General features: G+C 41.9%; 1 protein-coding gene across 1 annotated transcript; it reads left to right on the top strand.

Moving 5' to 3' along the window:
* Positions 1-948: 948 nt before the first annotated feature.
* Positions 949-23,360, top strand: LOC139390049 (estrogen-induced osteoclastogenesis regulator 1a). Its single transcript, XM_071137160.1, has 12 exons — positions 949-1,265; positions 1,429-1,594; positions 16,880-17,000; positions 17,249-17,278; positions 18,065-18,181; positions 20,266-20,312; positions 20,439-20,584; positions 20,728-20,835; positions 20,933-21,128; positions 21,298-21,419; positions 21,538-21,607; positions 21,693-23,360. Exons 2-12 carry the CDS (start codon positions 1,449-1,451, stop codon positions 21,736-21,738), a joined length of 1,149 nt encoding a protein of 382 aa, XP_070993261.1. The 5' UTR covers positions 949-1,265; positions 1,429-1,448; the 3' UTR covers positions 21,739-23,360.
* The last annotated feature ends 1,337 nt before the right edge of the window (positions 23,361-24,697 follow it).

The raw sequence follows: 24,697 nt of genomic DNA, 5'->3' as shown, positions 1-24,697 counted from the left end.
ACGTTCGTGTTATACGCCCACCATGTAACCGTTTGGTTGCTGACGTTTGCTTTATACTCCCACCCATCCACCCCCTTAAGTAGCCTTCTATCAAATCAAATTTTATTGGTCACATACACATATTTAGCAGATGTTATTGCGGGTGTAGCAAAATGCTTGTGATCGTATGTAACCCAGTGGAGGGTGCTGAGGTGAGGAAGGCTCATAATATTAACCTGGAAACTATGTGTTTGATGTATTTGCTACCATTCCACTTATTCCACTCAAGCCATTACCACGAGCCTGTCCTCCCAAATTAGTGTGCCACCAACCTCCTGTGATGTAACCATACCAAACGTAACATATTATACTAATTTGCATGTCTCGGATTTACATTTACTATGTTAAATCTAGTCTATGACACCAGTCCAACCTCTTATGCATAGCCACAAGGGGTCGTATTCAGGTCGTTCGATGGGAGCACGAGCCAACACTGTCAATGACGCCTGACCATACAGGGGCGGAGCTAATTAAACAATGAAGGGATTCGATTATTGGGCCGGGTTATCCCAGTGAGAGGAGTTTGTTTCGGGTAAAAAGTGATTGCATTCGTTTTGGAACCGGGCAGACAGATTCCCAGTTCAAAGCCCACGGCTAAATCTTCTCAAAACAAAAGTTATGTAGCCTAGGCACCTGTAGAAATGAGTAGGATTGTGTGTTTTCACTTGCAAAAGTGATTGCTTTTGATAAAAACTTATTGCCAATGAAAACTTGTTAGAAAATTCAAAAATATATTTTCTGGAAATAAATGTAGGTTTCTGTATGATGCACCATATTGCCTTCTTGACAACATTGGCGCAGATTACTGTTTGTTTTGAGAAAGGCGCTCCTCCCTCACCGTTTTTTCCGTCACGTCACCGGCCATAGACCGGTACACCGTGGCTCAGGTATTCGAACTCCATCAACGGTATTGTTTCGGGGTAATAATACTGTCCATTAGGGTTGTCTTTCTTTAAGTGTGTGGGTCACCAATGGCATGTGAATTGTCTCTTTCTTATCTTTAGCTGGCGATATAAGAAAAAGAGATACATGTCAGGAGTTGTATTTCACATAGCATCAGAGGCTGGTTTGAACAGAAAAGTTTCAGACAAATGTGTTGCTTGTTCTACTATGGTTTGTTCTCCAAGCTGGCGGGTCGTTAGCCCAACAGCATTTGAGCCCGCATTGCATCAAGCGCACAAGAAAAAGTTGTGAGGTGACAATCTAAACTGTGGTTCGGTCTCAAGGTATGTAATCAATGTTTTGGGATGATCATTTTATCAGTTTGCAAGTTGTTTCAATGTGTTATATTTACCACATCGGTTTAGAATGTAATATGAATTAATATTTTATCTATGAACGAGGCTTATCAGCCCCTTAATCATGTGTTTTTTTAATCATTGTTTATAGGTTCATTAAAATATCCATCAATGGCTTTTTTTGTGAAAAAGAAGAAATTCAAGTTTCAGACACATTTGACATTGGAGGAGCTGACCGCTGTGCCTTTTGTCAACGGAGTATTGTTCTGCAAACTTCGATTGTTGGACGGTGGAGACTTTGTTGCAACTTCATCAAGGTAAAATGTTATTTTGTGCTCGCTGTGGGCATGTCGCATGGGCAATACAGTAGTCTACATAATAACCAAACTGCTGTCATAATGTTATAACTTGTGAAATGCCTCACACCACTCTTACTCTGTCATAACCCAAAACACAATGTTGTTTTTCTGCATTGTTTGTGAACAATGTCTTTGTAAATAAAACCTGTTTTAGATTCAAAGTAGCATAGGCCTGACTAAAATTGTCATGTTGGTCTTATGCACTGTCTGTCCTTGCATCCATAACTTCATCTATGCATTTTAGTTGTTAACCAACCATCCTTAAGCTTTATATCAGTGATTCCTCACGAAACGGTAGAAAATAATACCATGATTTTGGGGATTTTCACGAAATGTAATCCATAGAATAGTGCTTTGGAGAACGTATTTTTGACCTAGACATTTGTATCTATATATTGTTGAACATAATACACTGTACTGGCATATCAACGTTCCAGAGTGTGATCTCTGCTAGTTTTAAAGTTATGGTCCATTTTATACAGAGCAAATGGCAATGTAACCAATCACAGCCCTCCTTTTAACTATATCCTTGCACATCCCACAAATCACCAGCAGAGGGCCATCATTTTGAATAAATTTAAACAATTGGTATTCAAAGTCGGGTCGTGACCGGAACTGCAGTGGGGTTGCTAAAATGTAAACCAAACAATCTCTCTTTTTTTTTTTTTTGAGTGGCGACTACAAATTAAAAGTACAGGTCATTGAACAATATACACACGTTTTTGAGAAAGATAATTTGAAAGATACAATTTTTATTGAGTAAATATATTTATTGGTTTCTTTTCATTTTCATGAATTGAAGGTTATTTGTTGATGTAAAAATCAAAATTGATTGATTTTATAATAAGATTTTGGGTGGGGTTGCAAGAAATACATAACAAATAATGGGGTCCCCAGAAATTCTGGTGGAAAAAATGGGGTCCCTGCTGAAAAAGTTTAAATACCACTGATTTAAACATTCACTCTGTTGGTAATGCTTACAAATTAGACAACTGTAACAGTAACAGAGATCCCACTCTGGAACTTTGATATGCCTGTACAGCATATTATGTTCAACAATATATGGGAAAATTATCAAAATCCCAAATATTATATTTTCAATATTCATGTTTTATCTTTCTATATTCATGAATGTCAAAAATGAGTTTTTGAAATCAAAGTACTACTCTTATTACAGAGCAAATGATACAGCTTCATATGACACCAATGTGTGCTTTGTAGCACCTACAGATGAAACACTATGGAGTATAATTATTTTTTTTGCCAACTTTGATACATTATTTCTCAATTATGCTTCTTGATATAAATGTCAAATATGTCAACAATCCTTCCTCCAAATGACAATTATATGGACAAAATGTGAAAATCACAAAAACCATGGTGGGGGGGGGGGGGGTTGCGAGGTATCACTCACTCAGCAAACCAAATGGCTAAAAAACGAATGAACCTCTACAGGATAGGTGGGTCCCCTGCGGGACGAGTGAGCTAACGTAGCACGGGGCAGATCCTTAAGATGAAGGGTTTGTGGCTGGAATATGGCAGGCCACTGATACAGCATTAACTTCCAAGCTCTGGTTTAGAACCAAGCCAAGTGGGTCAGACTGGTAACTGGGTCATAAGACAGAATTGAGTTGGAGAAAAGCCCTCTGCAGATATTTGTCTAAGCTCTCTGTCCTCCAAGTTGTACATTTCCATTCAAGTCACATACAATCCTTCCCCTCCCCAACCTCAACACATCAACAGCTTTTGTGTCTTTTCCATGTTGCCCCAGACAGAGTGTAGTGGTTGGAGTTAGAGGACATTTACCAGGAGGAATTAGCTCACTTTGGGCAGACAGGGTGACTTGTAATGGTCTGGATCTGATTGTGAAAACTGACACCTACTGACTCCTTCCCTAAAGCACACAACATTAATTGTACAGAGATGGGAGAGCTTTTAGGAAAAATTATGGAAGTAGAGATTGTAGAATGTTGTTGCTCTTCCTCTCCTTCAGCTACACACCCAAACACTGGCATACTAACACCTGGTGAAATAAAACACATGTTTATGTGAGGGGGCATTGTTTACTTTAGTAATATAAATGGGAACACAAAAGGAGTCTGGTATTTGATCTGGGAGTGTTTGTTGAAAAGTAGGCTGGAGAGGGAAGTGATGCTTCTCTGGGGCTTTCACAATGTTAGGTAGAGGGTTGTGTGACATCGGATGAAGGGTAGCTGTGCAAAAACATGATTAAGGGATCCTGAGTATTGTCTCAAAGAGAACTGTTTGGATCTGAGTTCATAAGCATTTGTCAAGCCACATTTTTACTTTTGGTCATGTGGATACTTGCTTGTCAATCCTCTCATAGCAAAATCATGGGAATTAATATTCAGTTGGTCCCTCTTTGCTGCTATAAAAGCTGTCACTCTTCTGGGAAGGCTTTCCACTAGATGTTGAAACAATGCTGCAGGGACTTGCTTCCTTTCAGCCACGAGCATTTAGTGAGTTTGGGCACTGATGTTGGGCGATTAGGCCTGGCTCGCAGTCGGCGTTCCAATTCATCCCGAAGGTATTCGATGGGGTTAAAATCAGGGCTCTGTGCAGGCCAGTCACGTGTTCTTCCACACTCATCTCGACAAACCATTTCTGTATGGACCTCGCTTTGTGGACGGGGGCATTGTCATGCTGAAACAGGAACTGTTTCCAGAAAGTTGGAAGCACAGACTCATCTAGAATGCCATTGCATGCTGTAGCGTTAAGATTTACCTTCACTGGAACTAAGGGGCCTAGCCAGAACCATGAAAAACAGCCGCAGAACATTATTCCTCCTCCACCAAACTTTACCGTTGGCACTATGCATTCGGCAGGTGGCGTTCTCTTGGCATCCGCCAAACCCAGATTAATCCGTCGGACTGCCAGATGGTGAAGCGTGATTCATCACTCCAGAGAACATGTTTCCACTGCTCCAGAGTCCAATGGCGACAAGCTTTACACCACTCAAGCTGATGCTTGGCATTGCACATGGTGATCTTAGGCTTGTGTGCGGCTGCTCGGCCATGGACACTCATTTCATGAAGCTCCCAACAAACAGTTATTGTGCTGACATTGCTTCTAGAGGCAGTTTGGACCTCTGTAGTGAGTGTTGCAACTGAGGAAAGGTTCTTTTTTTCACTCTACGTGCTTAAGCACTTGGTGGGCCCGTTCTGTGAGCTTGTGCGGCCTACAACTTCTCAGCTGAGCCGTTGTTGCTCCTAGATGTTTCCACTTCACAATAACAGCACTTAGAGTTTACCGGGGCAGCTCTAGCAGGACAGAAGTTTGATGAAGGTTTCATCAGTAAGGCCATTCTACTGCCAATGTTTGTCTATGGAGATTGCATGGCTGTGTGCTCAATTTTAAATATATGTCAGCAACGGTTGTGGCTGAAATAGCTGAATACACTCATTTGAAGGGGTGTCCCCATACGTTTGTGTATATATAGAGAACATTAACTGTTCATGTCAGCCTCAGTTTACACTGCCCGCAGGACTGCACACAGTCTTCCAGGACATTTCCAATATGTATATTTTATTAATATACAGCTGAGTTTCCTTTCACACTTTGAATTAGTCATTGATTCCATATTACCAGTCAGGTTCTTCCACCTCAGAATAGCTGGAGCATGTCCCGTCTGGTTGACCTGTGAGGAAACCATTTTTCTGGGCTTTCAGATAAGAGCTCATCTTTCTCCCCACTATGGAGAACCTTATGATGCAGTATGTCCTAACTGAACTTCTGAACTGTGGCCACCCTGTGTCCCAGGTCTGTGTATGGCTTTTGTTTCTCTCCTATGCCTGTCATCATTGATTAACACACTTATTTTTTTTAACTCACCCATGAAGCCTGTTCTTGAGCAATATATAACAGGTTGTCTCCATCCAATCTGCTTGAGTTATCTGGCAACTCTGTCTCTGATTATCTCTGTTACCCAAGTGCAGAAAACAAGGGCTTCTTAGAAAAGGAGACTAATTTGGGGGGGTCTGTCTCTGCTAGAGATGTCGTGTTATGTCACAGGGCCTGGGGAGTGCAGTACACACAACTCCCTTTGTTCTGTTGTTGTGTCTGAAATAGTTTTGAAATCCATGGAGTTTGACCAATGGGCCAAGCTCCATAGTGTGGAAATGCTTCAGTCCTAATGGTTGTAACACAAGCCGTAAGCAAGGGGGATCACATGCTGTTATGTGACTCTGGAAGCTCATTTTTGGGTCTTCTGATGTAGGTCTTGCTAAGAGCTAAACTACATATTGTATATTGCTTTCTGTGCTGAATTACCACTGTTCTTCATGCCAATTGTAAAAGGGAAAACAGCCCAGTGGCTGCCAGCGAGCCATACATTCCCCTGTAGGGTTTTGGCAGAGGAAGAGCCATTTGTACTCCATGCATGGGTTTTGTGTTTTAGCACCCATATCTGTTTTGTTTGTGTCTAGCTTTAAGAGCCAGCAGTGAGCAGAGCGTGTTGTTTGATGTGGCAGTGGGGCCTGATTAGATCAATTTCCTGAACTGGACAAGATTTGGCCTGGGCTGCATGGTACAGACATGGTGGGGAATGTTCAGGTTCCCTCTTCCCTGCCTGGATGCCTGCTGCATGCTGCACACAGTCTTCTCTCCTTCCTGATTAACAGAGGACACATCTGATCATGGACAACTGGATGGAAGTAGCAACACTCATACCCCGCCCACACGAGTGGCGTAGCGGTCTAAGGCACTGCATCTCAGTGTTAGAGGCGTCACTACAGACCATGGTTCAATTCCAGGCTGTATCACAACCGGCCGTGATTGTGCCCCGCCGTATGGGACTCCCAATCGGCCTAGCGTCGTCTGGGTTGGGGTAGGCCGTCATTGTTATTAAGAATTGGTTCTTAACTGACTTGCCTAGTTAAAGGTTAAATAAATCAATACAAATAAATCTCTTTTTCAGATCTCCATTTCCTGTGTTTGAAAAGTGCAAAATACACTTGTCACTTAAATCATGCTGGATTGATTACTTTCATTTTACTCCTGCGACTCTTTCATACTCTTGCTTGTACCTATCGTTTTTCAACGTTACGACAACGGAAATGTTTGTAATGACATGTCAAACACACCCCAGTAATAGCTGAAATGAGTTCAATGGAATACATTGTCTTTCCGTTGCGTCTATAAGAACGCTAACGCTTCGTCTGGGATTTAACACATCATCACAAGAAAGATCACTTTATTTTGATGGGTGTTCATTTTTTGTGTCTTTTGAAAAGGTAATAATTTATTACAGTTGAATTATTTGCAAATTAGATGCTCTGTAATGAAAGCAACTCCCGAAAATGGACACTTATAGTGAAATTAGATCTCGCAAACAATGTAAATTATGCATACAGTAGGTGTAATCTAGAGCCAAATGTGTTGATTTTTAATCAGAGGGTTTCCTGCAATTGACACACTTGTTGAATAATGCAACAGAATGTTAGAACAACAGTAATTCACGAGGCAGTCTAGACAGGGAAGGTGAATGCAGGTAGGGTAGACAGGGCAGGTGAATGCAGGTAGGGTAGACGGTAAGTTTTGGATGGTTGCAGCCTTGTCCCCCCCTTCGTTAATTTATTCATACATGCAAATATAACCAGTCCATTTATGCAAATTAGGCACATCTACATTCCCCCCCCACAATTTTAAATACCTGATTCCATTAAAAAAAAATATATATATATATATATATATATATTAGTGCATTCTAAGAAAAAAATATATAATAAATTGAATACCTAAATTCCCACCAATCCCTGAACTCCATTATTTAGTTGTCTGAGCCAATAAAATGTTTTATGTGCTATAATTCAGTCAGTATCTGATGGATTGACAGGTTTGGAGTATCTTCATACATTGTCCAACTGTTGCATTTATCACAATTGTTTTATACTTTTTTTTATTGCAATTTTGATGACCGTTGTTAATGGAAGAATGAGTGAAGTGGAGAGTGGGGGAATTGAAAGAAGAGTAAAATTAGCGGACGTGGAGGTTGACTCACTGGGACAGGCTGCTGTCCAGCTGTTTCCTGTTTTCCCATCACCTCTTTTGCCCCATCCATAGAACAGAGACAAGGGTCTGCCACGCCTCTTCTGGTCTTTGACCAGGTAATCAAGAGGAGCATCCTGTTTTAAAATGGCCTTCACTTTCAATTAATTTACAGTGTACATGCTAATTTAGTATTAGTGCAGGCTACTGACTGTATTTTGTATTGAAATGCGACATTGCCTACATTTGATAACTGCATTCATGGCCTGGACTGGAGCCTCATACGCCTTGATTAGACAAGGGCATTTCCATGTAAAAGGACCCATAAGCACCAACATGTAAAGTTCAAAGGAGCATGTCAATTATCAGATAGGATTGTATTTATATATATTTTTTAATACATTTTTTACACAAGGTTTATACATTTTTCAAACCTTTTCTATCCAAAATATTAAGAATAAGCAAAGGATTTGATTTGTTGTCACACAGATGGAAAAGGGGTATTGGAAAACATCTACCAGAACCCGTTTTTAAAGGGTGTTTATAAATACATCAAAACACAATCCTGTTGAAGTAACTAATAAGTAACTGCCAACTAATATCAACACTTATACTTAGTTTTGGATAAATTATTTGCCTTGCTTAAGAATTGGTAACAGAATTTCTGAAAAATCCGTAATTGATTTGCTGCATTTGAATTTGCTACAATGGGTAATCATATTAGTCACAAACCACAGTTGGGTCACCTGCAAAGCAAGTGTTAAAACAGTCTAGACCACCCCTCCCTCCACCTTTCTGCTTCTCTCTCCAGTTAATGTCATCTCTCCCAGCTCTTACTGACACCTACCCATGATCCCCCTCTTTGCATTTACTGTAACCAGCATCCTTAACCACTGTGCACCAACCAATACCGGACGTCCATGGATGTTGATATTTGGTCAGTCCTCCCTGCCTTGTTTTCAACATCCACAGATGTAGTTTTTGGTCCGGACTGGCCTTGATTTGGCCCAAACATAGACATCAATGAGTATGGTTACATTCACACAATAATGTAATTTATTGTGGATAGATTATTATAATAGTTTGATTTTAAAATGTTTACATGCTTTGCATTTATAAGGCTACCTGATGGCACTTATAAATGCAGAAAATTGCCAATCAAGATAACGTTCTACCACAGCGAACATGTTATTTTTGGGGAGCATATTTGATTCTGAGTTCATGCATGTTAAGTTTGTATGTGAAAATGAATTATACTACGCATACATTCATTTGTTCCGAACACACTTCATTCACGCTAAAGAGGGAGGCTCGATCAGATGCCGCAAGCACACGGCTAGATCAAATACACCGCTGGAACACCAATTGTTTTTTTTAAAGGTGTTTACATCTCATAATCATTTGAAAGATTGCTCAGAAAACCAGGTGTTTTAATCGGTTTATGCTTTGTTTTTGACCTTATGACAGAGTATAAACAGAGTATTGCATAATCTGCCTACTGCCATAATCCATTTAATAATATCAAACTATTAGTGTGCTTGTAAACTTACTCAAAGATTGGTTCAGATTTGGACCGGACAAAATCTGAAACTGTTTCACAAGTTTTTAAAATGTTAGTATAGTTGAGTACACTAACTTATTTAATTGTACTGAACTCTACTCTGCTGAACTGTACTCTAGTTTGATGTCCAAACCTGTGTTAATTACTGAACAAAAATATAAACGCAACATGTGTAGTGTTAGTCCCATGTTTCATGAGTTGAAATACAACAAATCCCAGAAATGTTCCATACGCACAAAACCCTTTTATCTCTGTTTGTGCACAAATGTGTTTACATCCCTGTTAGTGAGCATTTCTCCTTTGCAAAGATAATCCATCCACCTGACAAGGGTGGCATATCAAGAAGCTGGTGTAGTTTGTGCTGGGGACAATAAGAGTCTACTTTTTTTAAATGTGCAGTTTTGTCACACTATCACAGATGCTTCAACCTTTGAGGTAGCATGCAATTGGCATGCTACCTGCAGGAATGTCCACCAGAGCTGTTGTCAGAGAATTTAATGTTTATTTCTCTACCATAAGCTTCCTCCAACTTTAATTTTTGAGAATTTGGCATTTCGTCCAACCGCAGACCACATGTAACCACGCCAGCCCAGGACCTCCACGTCTGGCTTCTTCACCTGCGGGAGACCAGCCACCCAGAAACTGAAGAGTGTTTCTATCTGTAATAAAGCCCTTTTGTGGGGAAAAACTAATTCTGATTGGCTGGGCCCCAGTGGCTGGCCTATGTCCTCCCAGGGCTGCACCCTAGCTCAGTCAGGAAATCCATAGATTAGGGCCTAATGCATTTATTTCAATTGACTGATTTCCTTATATGAACTGTAATTCAGTAAAATTGTTGCATGTTGTGTTTTATTTTTGTTCAGTATGAATATCGTACTTGGTTCGGACCAACCAATATTAGTTTTTTGTGGGGCGGAGTTCATTAAAATAATAGCCAGTGTGTAGAATGATACCCTATATGCAATGGAGGATATTGCATATTTCTAATTTTGTGTAGATATTTAGAATACATCACCATAAAGAGAATGACATTCATATCCATAATAAGACATTTCTGTGTAATACCAATCAGGGACCCATGATGCAATTCTGTTACCGGGTGTAAATCCACTTCACTTACTGTAGTTCAATAACCAAAAGAGATTTTTCGAAGTCAAGTGTAGGCTCAGTGTACTGTTTCTACCATGGCCTGAAGTCCTCATTCACTGCAGCTTCCTCAGCTCTCCACACTGCTCTCTTCCAGGGCTAGGCTGTTTATCCGAGTTCTGTCAGGGGCCAGTGACTGACACAGGCCTGCTGCTATTTTGTGTTGCTGCTGTAGAGTGCCTGAGGACAGCACCCAGCCTCTGGGACAGGATGGGAGATAAGAATCCCATAGTAAAGCTTGCCTGACTGAGTGAGTCATCCTAAGCTGGGGTACAGTAGGGGGTGACAGTGTACTGTAGCTCTCAAATAAACAAATTCCTTTTGATATAGCTACTAGTGGATATGACTGTGATTTCAATGTGGTGAACAACTTTTTGTTCCACTGACTTATTTCCTTTTTTGACAACAACATCTGCCAGTTGTGTAAACTTTCAATCCGTTTCAGTCAATAGTCATAGTTCTCACCCTTTTTCCTTTTCCTGTGTAGTTTTATTGCCACAACTCTTGCATTTTCCTTTTTGAGTTTTGTTAACTGATGTTTGTGTTGTTTTGTGATCACTTAACTCTCTCTGGGTCTGGATGTAACCGGTCATGCTGGTGTTGAGAACTGGGCTGGCCTCCAATGAGGATTGTCTTTCAACATTGTTCAGATATTGTATATCTCCCCTTGTTTTCTCAGTGCGTTGTGTGTTGCGTTGCGTTTCCTTGGTGAGATCCTTGTTGATTACTCCCTGTGACATTGTGGCCTTCTGTATCTGTGAACTGACTCCGAGAATGTCTCAGATACCGCTGTTACAATGAGTTTGGTTGTTAAGTGTTGTCTCCAGACCCCCTCCCCCCATGTCTCTCTCCTCAGTGCTCTAGCTCTTTCACTCTCATTTTGAATGAACGCTGTAGTCGGGGATTTGAGGCGTGTGGTTGCCATGGTGGTTGAATAAAGCCATCTGGTATGTGGAATGTGGCTGAGAACGTTTTCAGAGACAGACCAAAGGGGGGCAGTGATTAGTGTGGCGCTCCTGATAAGAGCTAAACAAGTGTGTGTGTGTGTGTGTGTGTGGCACAGCATTAAGGACCAAGGCAAGACATGAAGGGACGACTATATAAAGAACCTATTAGAGTTGAAAAATCTAAAATGGTAGTGAGCAAAAATACTTGCATAAAAAGTGTTTTAAAACATTTATAGAATGTACAAGATGAGTCATTGAGAGAGGAAATGGGGAACTCATGTATGTTAGACATTTAAGTATGACCGAATGTTTATAGTCATGCAATTTTGTTGGAGTTTGTGTAGGCGTACTATTACTAAAGGTTTGTAGCCAATCAAATAGCTGGAATCTGTTTTTGTAATACAAAGCAGCAGTAGTGGAGTTATGACTTGTTTTTTAAGTTCCTCTAGTAAACAACTATTTTATTTGGCCAATTGGCTTAACGCACCATAGCTGGGTTTCAGTCGTTCCTGACCTAAAGTGAGAGATGCATAAAAAGAAAAAAGAGAGACTGAGAAGGGAGGAAAAAGTGTTACTGGATGTGCAGTGTTGGTGAGAGTTGCAAAAATATAATGGGTGAAGGGGAGGGGAGTGTTAGCAGCAGCTGCCACCAGTTTGCGCTGATCCATAACTGGCCCTTAACGCTATACAAGTGGCACTCGCCTAGCAACGCTAGCCTCGCCATTGTCAGCCAATCCAGTAGGAGCTTCGATTGGTCACTCCCGTCGCAATATCGCAGATGATTTACAGTTGAAGTCGGAAGTTTACATACACCTTACCCAAATACATTTAAACTCAGTTTTTCCACAATTCCTGACATTTAATCCTAGTAGACATTCCCTGTCTTAGGTCAGTTAGGATCACCACCTTATTTCAATAATGTGAAATGTCAGAATAATAGTAGAGAGAATTATTTATTTTAGCCTTTATTTCTTTCATCATATTCCCAGTGGGTCAGAAGTTTACATACATTCAATTAGTATTTGGTAGCATTGCCTTTAAATTGTTTCATTTGGGTCAAACGTTTTGGGTAGCCTTCCACAACCTTCCCACAATAAATTGGGTGAATTTTGGCCCATTCCTCCTGACAGAGCTGGTGTAACTGAGTAAGGTTTGTAGGCCTCCTTGCTCGCACACGCTTTTTCATTTCTCCCCACAAATGTTCTATAGGTTTGAGGTCAGAGCTTTGTGATGGCCACTCCAATACCTTAACTTTGTTGTCCTTAAGCCATTTTGCCACAACTTTGGAAGTATGCTTGGGGTCATTGTCCATTTGGAAGACCCATGTGCAACCAAGTTTTAACTTCCTGACTGATGTCTTGAGATGTTGCTTCAATATATCCACATACTTTTCCTTCCACATGATGCCATCTATTTTGTGAAGTGCACCAGTCCCTCCTGCAACAAAGCACCACCACAACATGATGCTGCCACCCCTGTGCTTCACAGTTGGGATGGTGTTCAACGGCTTGCAAGCCTCCCCCTTTTTCCTCCAAACTTAACAAAGGTCATTATGGCCAAGCAGTTCTATTTTTGTTTTATCAGACCAGAGGACATTTCTCCAAAAAGTCATATCTTTGTCTCCATGTGCAGTTGCAAACCGTAGTCTGGCTTTTTTATGGGGTTTTGGAGCAGTGGCTTCTTCCTTGCTGAGCGTCCTTTCAGGTTATGTCGATATAGGACTCGTTTTACTGTGGATATAGATACTTTTGTACCTGTTTCCTCCAGCATCTTCACAAGGTTCTTTGCTGTTGTTCTGAGATTGATTTGCACTTTTCACACCAAAGTATGTTCAGAACATGTCTCCTTCCTGAGTGGTATGATGACTGCGTGGTCCCATGGTGTTTATACTTGCGTACTATTGTTTGTACAGATGACCGTGGTACCTTCAGGCTTTTGGAAATGTTTTCTGATGTCTTTGCTGATTTCTTTTGATATTCCCATGATGTCAAGCAAAGAGGCACTGAGTTTGAAGGTAGGCCTTGAAATACATACACAGGTACACCTCCATTTGACTCAAATGATGTAAATTAGCCTATCAGAAGCTTCTAAAGCCATGACATTTTCTGGAATATTCCAAGCTGTTTAAATGCACAGTCAACTTAGTGTATGGACACTTCTGACCCGCTGGAATTGTGATACAGTGAGTTATATTTGAAATAATCTGTCTGTAAACAATTGTTGGAAAAGTTACTTGTGTCATGCACAAAGTAGATGTCCTAACCGACTTGCCAAAACTATAGTTTATTAACAATCAATTTGTGGAGTGGTTGAAAAATTAGTTTTAATGACTTCAACCTAAGTGTATGTAAACTTCCGACTTCAACTGTAAATAAAGTTCAGCTTTCTCCAACTTTAGTCCCGACCTACTCGGCTCCCTTACCCATGCTCGCATCGCTTTTACCAGTCTCCCTGCCCCCTCTTCTCTCGCTTTCCTTCCATTGAAAATGTATGACTTCCGATGTTTCACCGCACGATGATGGTTCCTAGTGTAAATCTAAATGCTTGCTGTGGTGGGGTTCAGTTTTTGTGGAACTGACACTCATACTAGAGAAGGGAAGGATTTTATTAACTTCAACAGTGCTATATATTCATTATGTGGAAGGCTGGATCACATCTCTTGCATTTTAGCCATGTGTCAATGCAGAGGGGACAGCCATGTACTAGTCAAGCAGTGTATAAAGTGTCACTGTCAGTCATGTGACTTCAGATAGTATGCCTAAAGTGTGGAATTGATACTCGGGGTCTGCATCATAAAAGCCATGTGTGCAGTTGGGGACATGCTGTCCCTGATGTAGAGGTACTGTAGGGATTACATGTGGCTCACCTGGAACTTCTCTTTGGGCAGATGATCCTATGACGCCACTCCCTTGCATGGCATGGAGTAGGAACACGTGCCTTGGCCCTGTGCCCTGCAAGGAGCCAACGACTACCCACCACTATACTGAAGCCCCTCTGCAGCTCTATAGTTAATCAAATGTGTCAGCTGGTTAGGGACCATGTGCTATCTGACCACTGTACACAGGGCAAATTCTTCCTCTTTGCACAACACCCAACCTGAATGGCAGTGAGTTTTTATTTTCTGTTGCTGGACCAAAGGGACTGTAGTACTCCCCTGTGCTTATTTCATAACAGTGATGGTCACTCTTAGGTACAGTGCCTTCAGAAAGTATTCATACCCCCTGACTTATTCCACATTTTGTTGTTAGTCTTAATTCAAAATGTATTAAATATATTTTTTTTCTCACGGATCTACTCGCAACACCCCATAAGTGAAAACGTTTTTAGAAATTTAAGCAAATTTAATTAAATTAAATGAAGAAATACCCCTGAGTCAATACTTTGTAGAAGCACCTTTGGTGGCGATTACAGCTGTAAGTCTTTAAGAGCTTTGCACATCTGGATTGTACAATATTTGCCCATTTATTCTTGAAAAAAATCTTCAAGCTCTGTCGTTGATTGTTGCTTTGCCATAGATTTTTCAAGATGATTAAGTCAAAACTGTAACTAGGCCACTCAGGAACATTCAATGTCGTCTTGGTAAGCAATTCCGGTGTAGATTTGGCCCGTGTGTTTTAGGTTATTGTCCTGCTGAAAGGTGAATTCATCTCCCAGTGTCTGAACCTGGTTCAGTTGGTTTTCCTCTAGGATTTTGCCTGCGCTTATAGCTGTATTCCGTTTCTTTTTATCTTCAAAAACCTCCCTTTCCGATGACAAGCATACCCATAACATGATGCAGCCACCACCATGCTTGAAAATATAAACAGTGGTACTCGATACCGGTAACCCTGTATGTAGCCTTATTTTATTGTAGCTCTTTTTTTCCCATTAGTTTATTTAGTAAATATTTTTCTTACATATTTTTCTTTAACTGCATTGTTGGTTTAGGGCTTGTAAGTAAGCATTTCACAGAAAGGTCTACACCTGTCTACATCACATTCTTACTCCAGAACTTGAGGGTGCCAGGCTGCCCTTCATTACGTGACCCGTCACCATCCTTACGCACAGCTGCACAATATTGGTCTCACCTGGACTCCTTTTACTTTGTTCATTGCCTCGTCTATATCTGTCTGTTCCTCAGTTGGTTCCCCGTGTCAGCATTGTCGTTGATGTCGTTATTTTTCCCCTGTCCAGGCGCTGTTCCTGTTCTGTATCCTGTCCGTTGTTTATTAAATGTTCACTCCCTGTACCTGCTTCTCGTCTCCAGTGTTGATCCTTACAGAATGCTGACACCACTAATGGAAGCATCTGGGAGTTTTTGTTTTTTGTTTTGGCTGGTGATGTCTGGTCCGGGTGCAGTCGCCGATGGAACCGGGGGTGCCTCAGCTAGCACGTCTGGCTTCCACACCTTACCTGGCTCGAGAGGTCTTCTTGCCTCGGTGGGCTCTGCAGGCGCCCATCCCACGTCATGCTTCAGCTGGCCCTATTCCCCCCCCCCCCCCCCCCCCCCCCTGTCCAGATGCTGTTCCTGTTCATGTCCATTGTTTATGAAATGTTCACTCCCTGTACCTGCTTCTCGTCTCCAGCGTCAATCCTTACAAATTCTTCTATGACGTTGTGGGGTATTGTGTGTAAATCAGTGACACAAAATCTCAATTAAACTATTTTAAATTCAGGCTGTAACACAACAAAACGTGGAAAAGTAAAGGGAATTCTTCCTGAAGGCACTTTACGTCTCTGTTGGATCAACCGCTCAGGAAGCCTGCTGCATTTACTGCCTACTCACTTGTAGAGCGTGTTTGGGTTTTGCCTGATTTTAAAGGATAGTTATGTTTCACTGGGTGTCCTCTGGTGTAGTCCGGTAATACCTGATTCTTTGAGCACTCCCAGGTGGTGGTACACACTACAGTAACCAGGCCGATCTGTCCACCATGACTGTGTGTTTGCATGGAAGATGATGGGTCATGCATATCTAGCCCTATACATTTAGCTCCTCTTGCTCTGCAAGTTATTTATTCTTTCCATAGTCCACATTAAGCACTGAATTCACTAGAGTTTCTTCTGTGCATTCTGAGTGGCTGGATACTGGGTCCATGCCGAGGCATGACTGTAGTACTGTCAAAGCTTGCACTCAGTCCATCTGTCCAGTTGGGAGAAGGAGGGTTTAAAGCATGTTAACATGGGAAGTAGATTATCACCAGGAATGTTTTATGCCAACCAATCTGTATTCTCATCCATTTTCCTCACCGTATGGGTGGACAGGGTGACGTCAGGCACTGGCCTAATTACATCAACTTTCTTTTTTTGCAGAAGCCTGTAGATTATTGTTCGCCGTTTTCCTCGACAACAAGTTTTTACTTTCTCTAAAATTGGAGCAAGACATTGAAGAGAGGCCAAATGCACAAGTGATGTCATTTGCTACGTTGAATTAGTGACTTCTTTTTTTGAGGTCACTCAAACAGTAATGGCTGTCATTCACTCTCCACTTTAGATTTCTCTTGACACTAATAACAGACGTGTTAACCAATTCCTTTTAAAATTGAGATTGATGCATCTGTGCTGTAGTGCCATCCCCTTGTTGATCCCTGTTCTCTTGTCACACAGAGTGGAGGTTCAGGAGAACTGTGTTCGATGGAAGAAGAGGTTCACCTTTTTGTGTAAAATGAGTGCCAACCCCACAACTGGAGTGCTGGATCCCTCGATCTGTCGGGTTTCTGTGCGGAAGGTCTGTGTTGACTGATTGGAGACCTCTCTTACCAACACACAGCTCTATGCTGTTATCTCTGTGAACATCCAGGGCTACAGTTTCCTGCATGTAATAATGGATTATGCATATTTCCATGTACAATTAACACCCCCTAACTGTAGCCTCTATAATCTGATGGTAGAGCAGTGCTAAACACACACTCTCCACTGCATGCCTGACTGTCAAAGTCCTCAGGAGTCATCTCCCTCTTCCTGTTTTCTCTACAGGAACTCAAAGGAGGAAAAATGTATTCAAAGGTAAGAGCCCACTCCTCCTGAGCACTCCATCCTATATCCATAAACACATTTAAACAATTTACTGTAGCCTGATGTCAACACACACAAACACTCCCGTTACTCCATTTAAACAGGAACATTAGTCACCCCACTTCTACAAACACAAGCAACAACTTTGGCACTCCTGTATAAGCATATGTAAACTATACCATGTTAGATGGGGAAAGTTTACAGAGAATGCACACTCAGGTTGCCAGGGACCCTTCCTGTGTTTTCTCACGTTCTGCTTCTGGATTTCCTTAAGCTAAATATAACCCCTTCCTCTTTGGAAGTAGGCTTCCTTAAATACACACATCTGTAAACAGTAGCTTCGAGGAAATAAAACCTGGAGAAAGGGAAATGAGAGTCATCTCTTGGGTAACCTGAGACTAAAATGAGAAACAGTAGGGCTAAGTGTCTGGAGCATATACAGCCTGTCTCTACATCCAGATGGCTACATGTATGTCACAGTATATGAAGGTTTAAAACTACTGTACTTAAAGGTAGACTCAGTGAAATGACGTTGCCACAAGCAGCACCGCAGATATTGAGATGAGCGAGATGCAAGACCTTGCTCTCACACAGTATCGGCTCATGTTCACGGGATTGCTTCACGCTGTAGACAGCGTGGTAGCCAGGGCAACAAAACAGCGGAGAAATGGACCATCACTCTTCAACACTCTTAGTTTGACCCACAATGCTGTTTACTTTCTTTATCTACGTCATATCACTGAGTCTACCTTTAATGTAACTGTTGCTCTCCCTCAGCTGGGTTTTACTGACCTAAACATGGCAGAGTTCGCTGGCTCAGGCTCTGCGGTCCGCTGTTGTCTACTGGAGGGATACGACACCAAGAATACCAGACAGGACAACTCCATACTGAAGGTAAGCTTGGGTGGACAGGAGTTGACTGTTGACCTCAGGACTTTTTCAGGGTTGGGTTTGGTTTGGTTGAACAGAACAACTAATATATACTGAACAAAAATATAAAGTCAACAAGCAACAAAGGCATAGGCCCACCCACTGGGGAGCCAGGCCCAGCCAATCAGAATGAGTTTTTCCCCACAAAAGGGCTTTATTACAGACAGAAATACTCCTCAGTTTCATCAGCTGTCTGGGTGGTTGGTCTCAGACCATCCTGCAGGTGAAGAAGCCGGATATGGAGGTCCTGGGCTGGCGTGGTTACATGTGGTCTGCGGGTGCAAAATTCTCTAAAACGACATTGGATGCAGTTTATGGTAGAGAAATTAACATTAAATTCTCTGGCAACAGCTTTGGTGGACATTCCTGCAGCCAGCATGCCAATTCCACGCTCCCTCAAATAGAGACATCTGTGACATTGTGTTATGTGACAAAACTGCACATTTTAGTGGCCTTTTGTCTCCAGCATAAGGTGCACCTGTGTCACGATCATGCTGTTTAATCAGCTTCCTGATATGCCACATTTGTCAGGTGGATGGATTATATTGGCAAAGGCAAAGTGCTCATTGACATGGATGTACACAAATTGGTTTACAACATTTGAGAGAGGGCTTTTTGTGCATATAGAACATTTATGGGAATTTTTATTTCAGCTTATGAAACATGGGACCAACACTTCACATGTTGCGTTTTATATTTTTGTTCGGTAAATCGTTTATATTGAGTGGTAAAGGAAATCATCCTTCTGATCACCCACAGTGGTGGTTTTAACATGAAAATGGTGGTGGGGAAAACTTAATCAACAAAGCTGATATGCATTGAAAACAGTCCACTCCACTGGCTACACATTGAATGAACTAATAACCAATCCCAGAAATGTTGTTTTGAGCCACACACAAATTTTATAAATATGGGTTATGGCTACTTCCCATATCTTTAGCTCTTATTACCCGGAAGGCAACGGTAGTCGAGCATACTTTTGTAGAGTAAACTAGCTAGTAATTGGTCTGCAATATTGCGACATTGCGTGCATCTGCCTGCCTATTATAAAGGGGTCTGGTTAACAATATGCAACGTTTATGACGCTATTCCCTCGCTGCTTATATTGCACAGTTACAGTTCCATGTTTAAACTAGTTAAGCTAGCTAGCTTGAAGACGTGTTTAACAGTGCGTGGTAAGGAACTAGCTAGCTATGAAGTTGACACATCAGTCCAATCAAAGTTGGCAGGCATAAGATGTTGATTTATCTGTTGCTAAAGACAATGAGCTATCTTGGGCGAGCACAAGCAGCGACGACGGAATCACGTTATCCAAAAACATGGCAGACATTGGATGAATATAAAATTGTAATTGTGTGTGATTAAAAAAATTCGAAAAAACGTCCAAGGCGACAATTATTTGAATAATTCAATGAATGTTTTGTGCAAAGAGGTGATGTGTATAGTTGTATTTTTCCGGGCGTCAGTTAAACTTCAGTATCGAAGCCAAACTGTAGGAGTAGTCGAAACTGTGCTTCTAGACCAGAACCCTGGCCCCTGGGCACCGAAGAGGGGCTTTTGCTGGCTAGCTCTCCCAGCAGGTGCTGCGGTGATGTAGTGACCCCATGAGTGACAGCACCCTGTGCCAACGATACCTATGCTCTGTACTTTCTCTGTCTGCCTCTCCACCACACAAAGCACAGAGCAACGCTGAAACTGCTGCATTTTTGAGCGGTCTTATTCAATAAAAATTGACCAAAGCAACAATGCAATCGGAAAGCAACCACGTATGCTTTATTAGATAAACCTATTAAAAAATATATATAAACAATGTTTGCTAACTGATATGATGTTTTGTTGTGACATGAAATACCAGAATTGCATACAAATGTCCTGGATATTGGTGGGGCTCTGGACCACTTGTGACACATGACAACTGATCACCCAGAGCTGTTGATGCCCAGCACCTCAGCGGAACTTTTGATATAGCTACTGCAAACATGACTCACTGTCTTTTTTCACTTTTTATATTGTAATAAAAGTTGTCTTTGTCTGGATCTTCTCTGAAGGTGACTATCGGGATGACCCTCCTCTCTGGAGATCCGTGCTTTAAAACGTGAGTGACCTGATAGATGTTCAAATCTCTGATCTGTCATTCATCATCATACAGTTAGTAAACCTGATGCTGTCGCCACTTTTCCCGCAGTATAACATGTGGACTGACCAGTCATGTTTTTTGCAGCGCCCCCAGCACAGCCAAGTCCATCTCGATCTCAGGCCAGGACCATACCCTGCAGCTAGACTGCAAGGGTGAGGGCACTGGAACCCCTAACCGTCCCCCTTCTTTGGGCCGGTCCATGAAGCCCAGGCCCTCTGTCATCAGCTCAGGTATGACGTGCAAGAAGGATCCGATTTAAAGCTGGTAACTGTGGGTGTTTTATGATTATCTCATCAACACTAAACAGTTAACCCAGGTCTGGGAGACATGGTGAGGGACTGACTAATTGAGGTGTGGTTCTGGTTGATGTCAGGACTTCCAGAGGAGCCAGACCAGACCCAGGTGGCCAGCCCAGGAGAAGTGTTCCAGTCGGGCCACTCTCGCAACTCCAGCTACGCCAGCCAGCTGAGCAAGATCTCAGGTGTGTGTTCCTGTTCCCCATCTTCCCTTTCCATAGGTCATATTTCTTTGTTACTGTAATTGCACCAATGGCAGTAATGTAAACTCTTGTTCCCCAGGCTACAGCACAGAGCACTCCTGCTCCTCCAGTATGTCTGATCTCACACACCGGAGGAACACCTCCACAGGAAGCAGCACCTCTGGGGGCCTGAGTGTGACCGTAGACACCCTCCCAGAGAGGGAGAGCGACATCTGCCGGCCAGAGAGACCCCCTCGCCCCCCACGGCCCATCCTGCCATCCAACAGACCCCCCAGGCAAGACCTATCTCCCACCCACCAGATGTGTTTAGCCCAATGTGTCTGTTTTCACAATCTATGAAACACTCCAATCCATCAGTGAAACACTACTGATATTGTTCTTTGTATCTGCTGTTTGTCACCTTGCTGTTGAATGACTGGGCCTTTCTCCTCCACCCTGTGACAGGAGGAAGCAGGATTCTGTGGAGAGCCATCCCTCCTGGGTGAATGACACCCGCATCGATGCTGACGATATAGTTGAAAAGATCGTCCAGAGCCAGAACTTTGGTGACATAAGTAACACTGAAGGTATGAAGCCTGCCCTTTCACTTGTCCAGCACATTTTTGCAATCTCTTTTGTACATAACTGCCTCCATTGTACTGTGTTTCATTTGGCTCTCTCTTGGTGTGATTGTTTCCTCTTCAGACAGTAACCTGCGACTGTTTGTCAGTAGAGACGGGACCACTTCCCTGAATGAGCTACAGCTTGGAAACAGGTGACACACACACACACACACACACACACACACACACACACACACACACACACACCTCTTACTCTCCTACTTTTCATTCTTTCAGGGTGTCCGCCGGTGTCTATGAGCCAGTTGTGATTGAGAGCCATTAGGACTGGTGAAGATGTGAGTTTAAGTTGAGGCCTATGTGGTCAAGCTTGTGGACTAACTCTAGAAACATATGGTAGTCATCCTGGAGCACCAGCTGAGCTGGTTGCCATGAGAGGAGGACTGTACCGCACAGTTTTCATGTTTAGTTGTGGATCTGTTTACCCTATGGGGTCTGATTGATTGTACTGTTTTTGTCTGGTCATTTTGCACTTTATTTCTAATGTGTTGTATCCCCAGAAGATGTGGCTTAAGTCTGAACTCATTTCAGCTGTATGTTGTTACAGTATCTTTGTTTCCATGGTAAATTTATTGTCCTGTTGATCAGGAAGTGACATCATGCATTTCTCTATCCTCAGCCTTTCCACAAATATTGAAAAATAACGATCGGACAAATGTAATACTGTAAAGATAATATCCAATACACATTGTATGCGCTACTTTAAAATGTATTTTTCTCATACAAGACCCAAAGCACCAGATCATCTCTGTGATGACAATGCTAGTCACTATTGGAGGAGAGCTGGTGATGGAGAAGAGGGAAAGTTCTCAGCACTGGTCTGACTGGTTTCAATCCCATTTAGATTGTAGTACTCTGGCGCCCCCTTGTGAAGAAATGGCCTGTTGAGGGATCAGTCTCTGATCTTCAATCATGTCCCCAAACAACTGGTAGGTCCTAGCCTGTCATTTTTAGTGTTTACAAATCTCAAGGAACTGGGTAGGTGTAGTAATATGGGGGAAGTTTTATATGCTATAAGTTCTAAACCCATTAGATGGCTATTTGGTGCTGTCTGATTCTCTCCGATCTGCAAACACCAAAGGGTTAAGAAGCTAGGGGTCAGACTTGACAATACCTATTCAGCAGTCGTTTACACTGGCAGATGTCTTCAAACATCTTATGAAGGATCATTCATCATTTGTTTGTTTTTCTAATCAGCTTGCTGGTTTGTTAGATTTTTTTAAATTGAATTGATCAAGCACTACAGAGGTTTGGAAGGTTCCCTGTTTATTGTTTTTATAGAATTACATTCTCAATGATGTTGAAAAATACAGAACAAATGGTTTTCCTACATATCTGAATGTAAACTGGGATATACTTTTTTCTATCATATGTGACTAATAGAGCTGTTGTTATGGACTGAATTCTCTGAGGTTTGATACACTTGTTCAGAGTTAACATTTTGCAATGTGCTGATAAATATTATCTGTCAGTTGTCTGCCTATGAATGTCTTAAATGAGATTCTGTATTTATTGCTGTGCATTATGTACAAAATATCAGTTATCACATGGGCTAATATTGACCACAGCTGGGTTTACATTGAATGGTCTCAGGTGATGTGTGACGTTCATTGCGACAGCACTTTAGATTGAATTTGTTTTCTTTTTTTCCGTTCTTCTTTCCTGTGTTTGAAGAGGGGTTTAAGCTATACACACAACCCCAGTGTCCTTACACATAAATTAGCATTTTGTCTAATCTTGTTAAATTTTCTATTAATCTTAGATTGTAATTTTAACAAATGCACATGTATACTAGATTTTTAAATTAACAGTAATCTCAGTCTATTTTTGTGATCCTCCCTAAATGTTTCATGAACAATAAAAATGAATTTGATTTTTTTTTCTCTACTTCTTCTGTTTTCAATCTTTATTAAACTAAATGGAGCAATAACTTTGTTTTAAAATGTTAGTCTGGTTGTTAGTTATGCTGTTCAATGCTATCCCACTACTATTAACCCCTCATAAAATCATGTCTCCTGCATGTATATCAGTCACGTCACTGGAAATATAATTGATCTCAAGCCCAAGTTTCCCTCAGTGTCATTTCATATGCAGTAGCTTTGTCATCTTCCACTTTCTCATTCCCCATTCATCCGATATCCCATGCTTCACAGGGTTTCCTCTCGCAGGGAGATGTATCTCCTCCTTCTACCCCCTCTGCGTTCAGTGAACATGTAACAGAGCATGCACCACAGACTTTCCTCTGGAGCGATCTGCACTCCACTGCCTGCCCTGAATGGCCGCAGAGCACAGGACCCTGTAGGAAGGAGCACAGAGGAGAGGTTAGAAGGGGCTCGAGGGCACACGGTAATATAGTAAGGCACCTGCTGTCACCAGTCTGTATCTATATGTGGATACACTATTTACCCAGGATAAAGTAGGCAGTGGCGCTGAGGGAGAGGATGATGAGGAAGATGGTGCCAGGACCCACGTCCCCCAGGGCACAGGCGTTTGGACAGGCACAGGGACTCTCCACCCAGATTTGCAGGGGAATGTCTCCATTAAAGTGTAGGGCGAAGGAAGTGGATATGTTGGGACTACAGCGGTAGTGTACTACTGTCAGGGGCTGGGTGTACTCTAGGACTTGAGAAAGGGAAAGGTGATATCAATGTTGAGCGCACGGACCAGAATAATAATGACACTTCTGATTTTATACTTCTGCTTACCAGAATATGAAACAGACAGTGTCTGCAAGCTGTTGTTGTAATGGAATTCGTTGCCCTCATGTCTCCCATAGTTTATGTAATGACTGATGTATCTGTTATTTCTGTAAAACCTGCTCAGTAAATGAATCATTTCATTAATCTTTGGGAACCTTTGTAAATACTTAGGCCTATATTGATGCTTCACAGAATGTAATATTGACCAACACAAAAGACTGCCACTACTAGTTTATTTTTGTATTTTTTTTTAGCTATTAAGATTTTAACAAAGTACATACCTGACTGTCAAACAGGCAGCCACATCTGTGCAGTCTGTCCCTGCGAGGTCCTCTGGCTCAGAGAATGGTTGACAGGGGCTGAAGGAGAGGAGGATTTCTGCATTTGGCGGTGCGTTCTCCGAGGGCACAGGCTTTAGGTGTCCCAAGAATCCGTCTGAATCTGCCATGGCTACCAGGTTTATCACCCCTGAGCCGTCCTTCATGATGCATCTACAGTTACTCATTTTTAAACAGCCTGTCTTTC

Source organism: Oncorhynchus clarkii, chromosome 30, assembly GCF_045791955.1.
Source record: "Oncorhynchus clarkii lewisi isolate Uvic-CL-2024 chromosome 30, UVic_Ocla_1.0, whole genome shotgun sequence".
Lineage (NCBI taxonomy): Eukaryota > Metazoa > Chordata > Actinopteri > Salmoniformes > Salmonidae > Oncorhynchus > Oncorhynchus clarkii.
This window is presented reverse-complemented; position numbering and strand designations above follow the sequence as displayed.

What these genes read in the sequence shown, in the direction of transcription:
- LOC139390049 (XM_071137160.1), top strand. Translation starts at nt 1,449, where the DNA reads ATGGCTTTTTTTGTGAAAAAGAAGAAATTCAAGTTTCAGACACATTTG. An exon ending in TTTGTTGCAACTTCATCAAG is followed by an intron (nt 1,595 to 16,879) that starts GTAAAATGTTAT and finishes CTTGTCACACAG; the next exon opens with AGTGGAGGTTCAGGAGAACT. An exon ending in GTCGGGTTTCTGTGCGGAAG is followed by an intron (nt 17,001 to 17,248) that starts GTCTGTGTTGAC and finishes TTTTCTCTACAG; the next exon opens with GAACTCAAAGGAGGAAAAAT.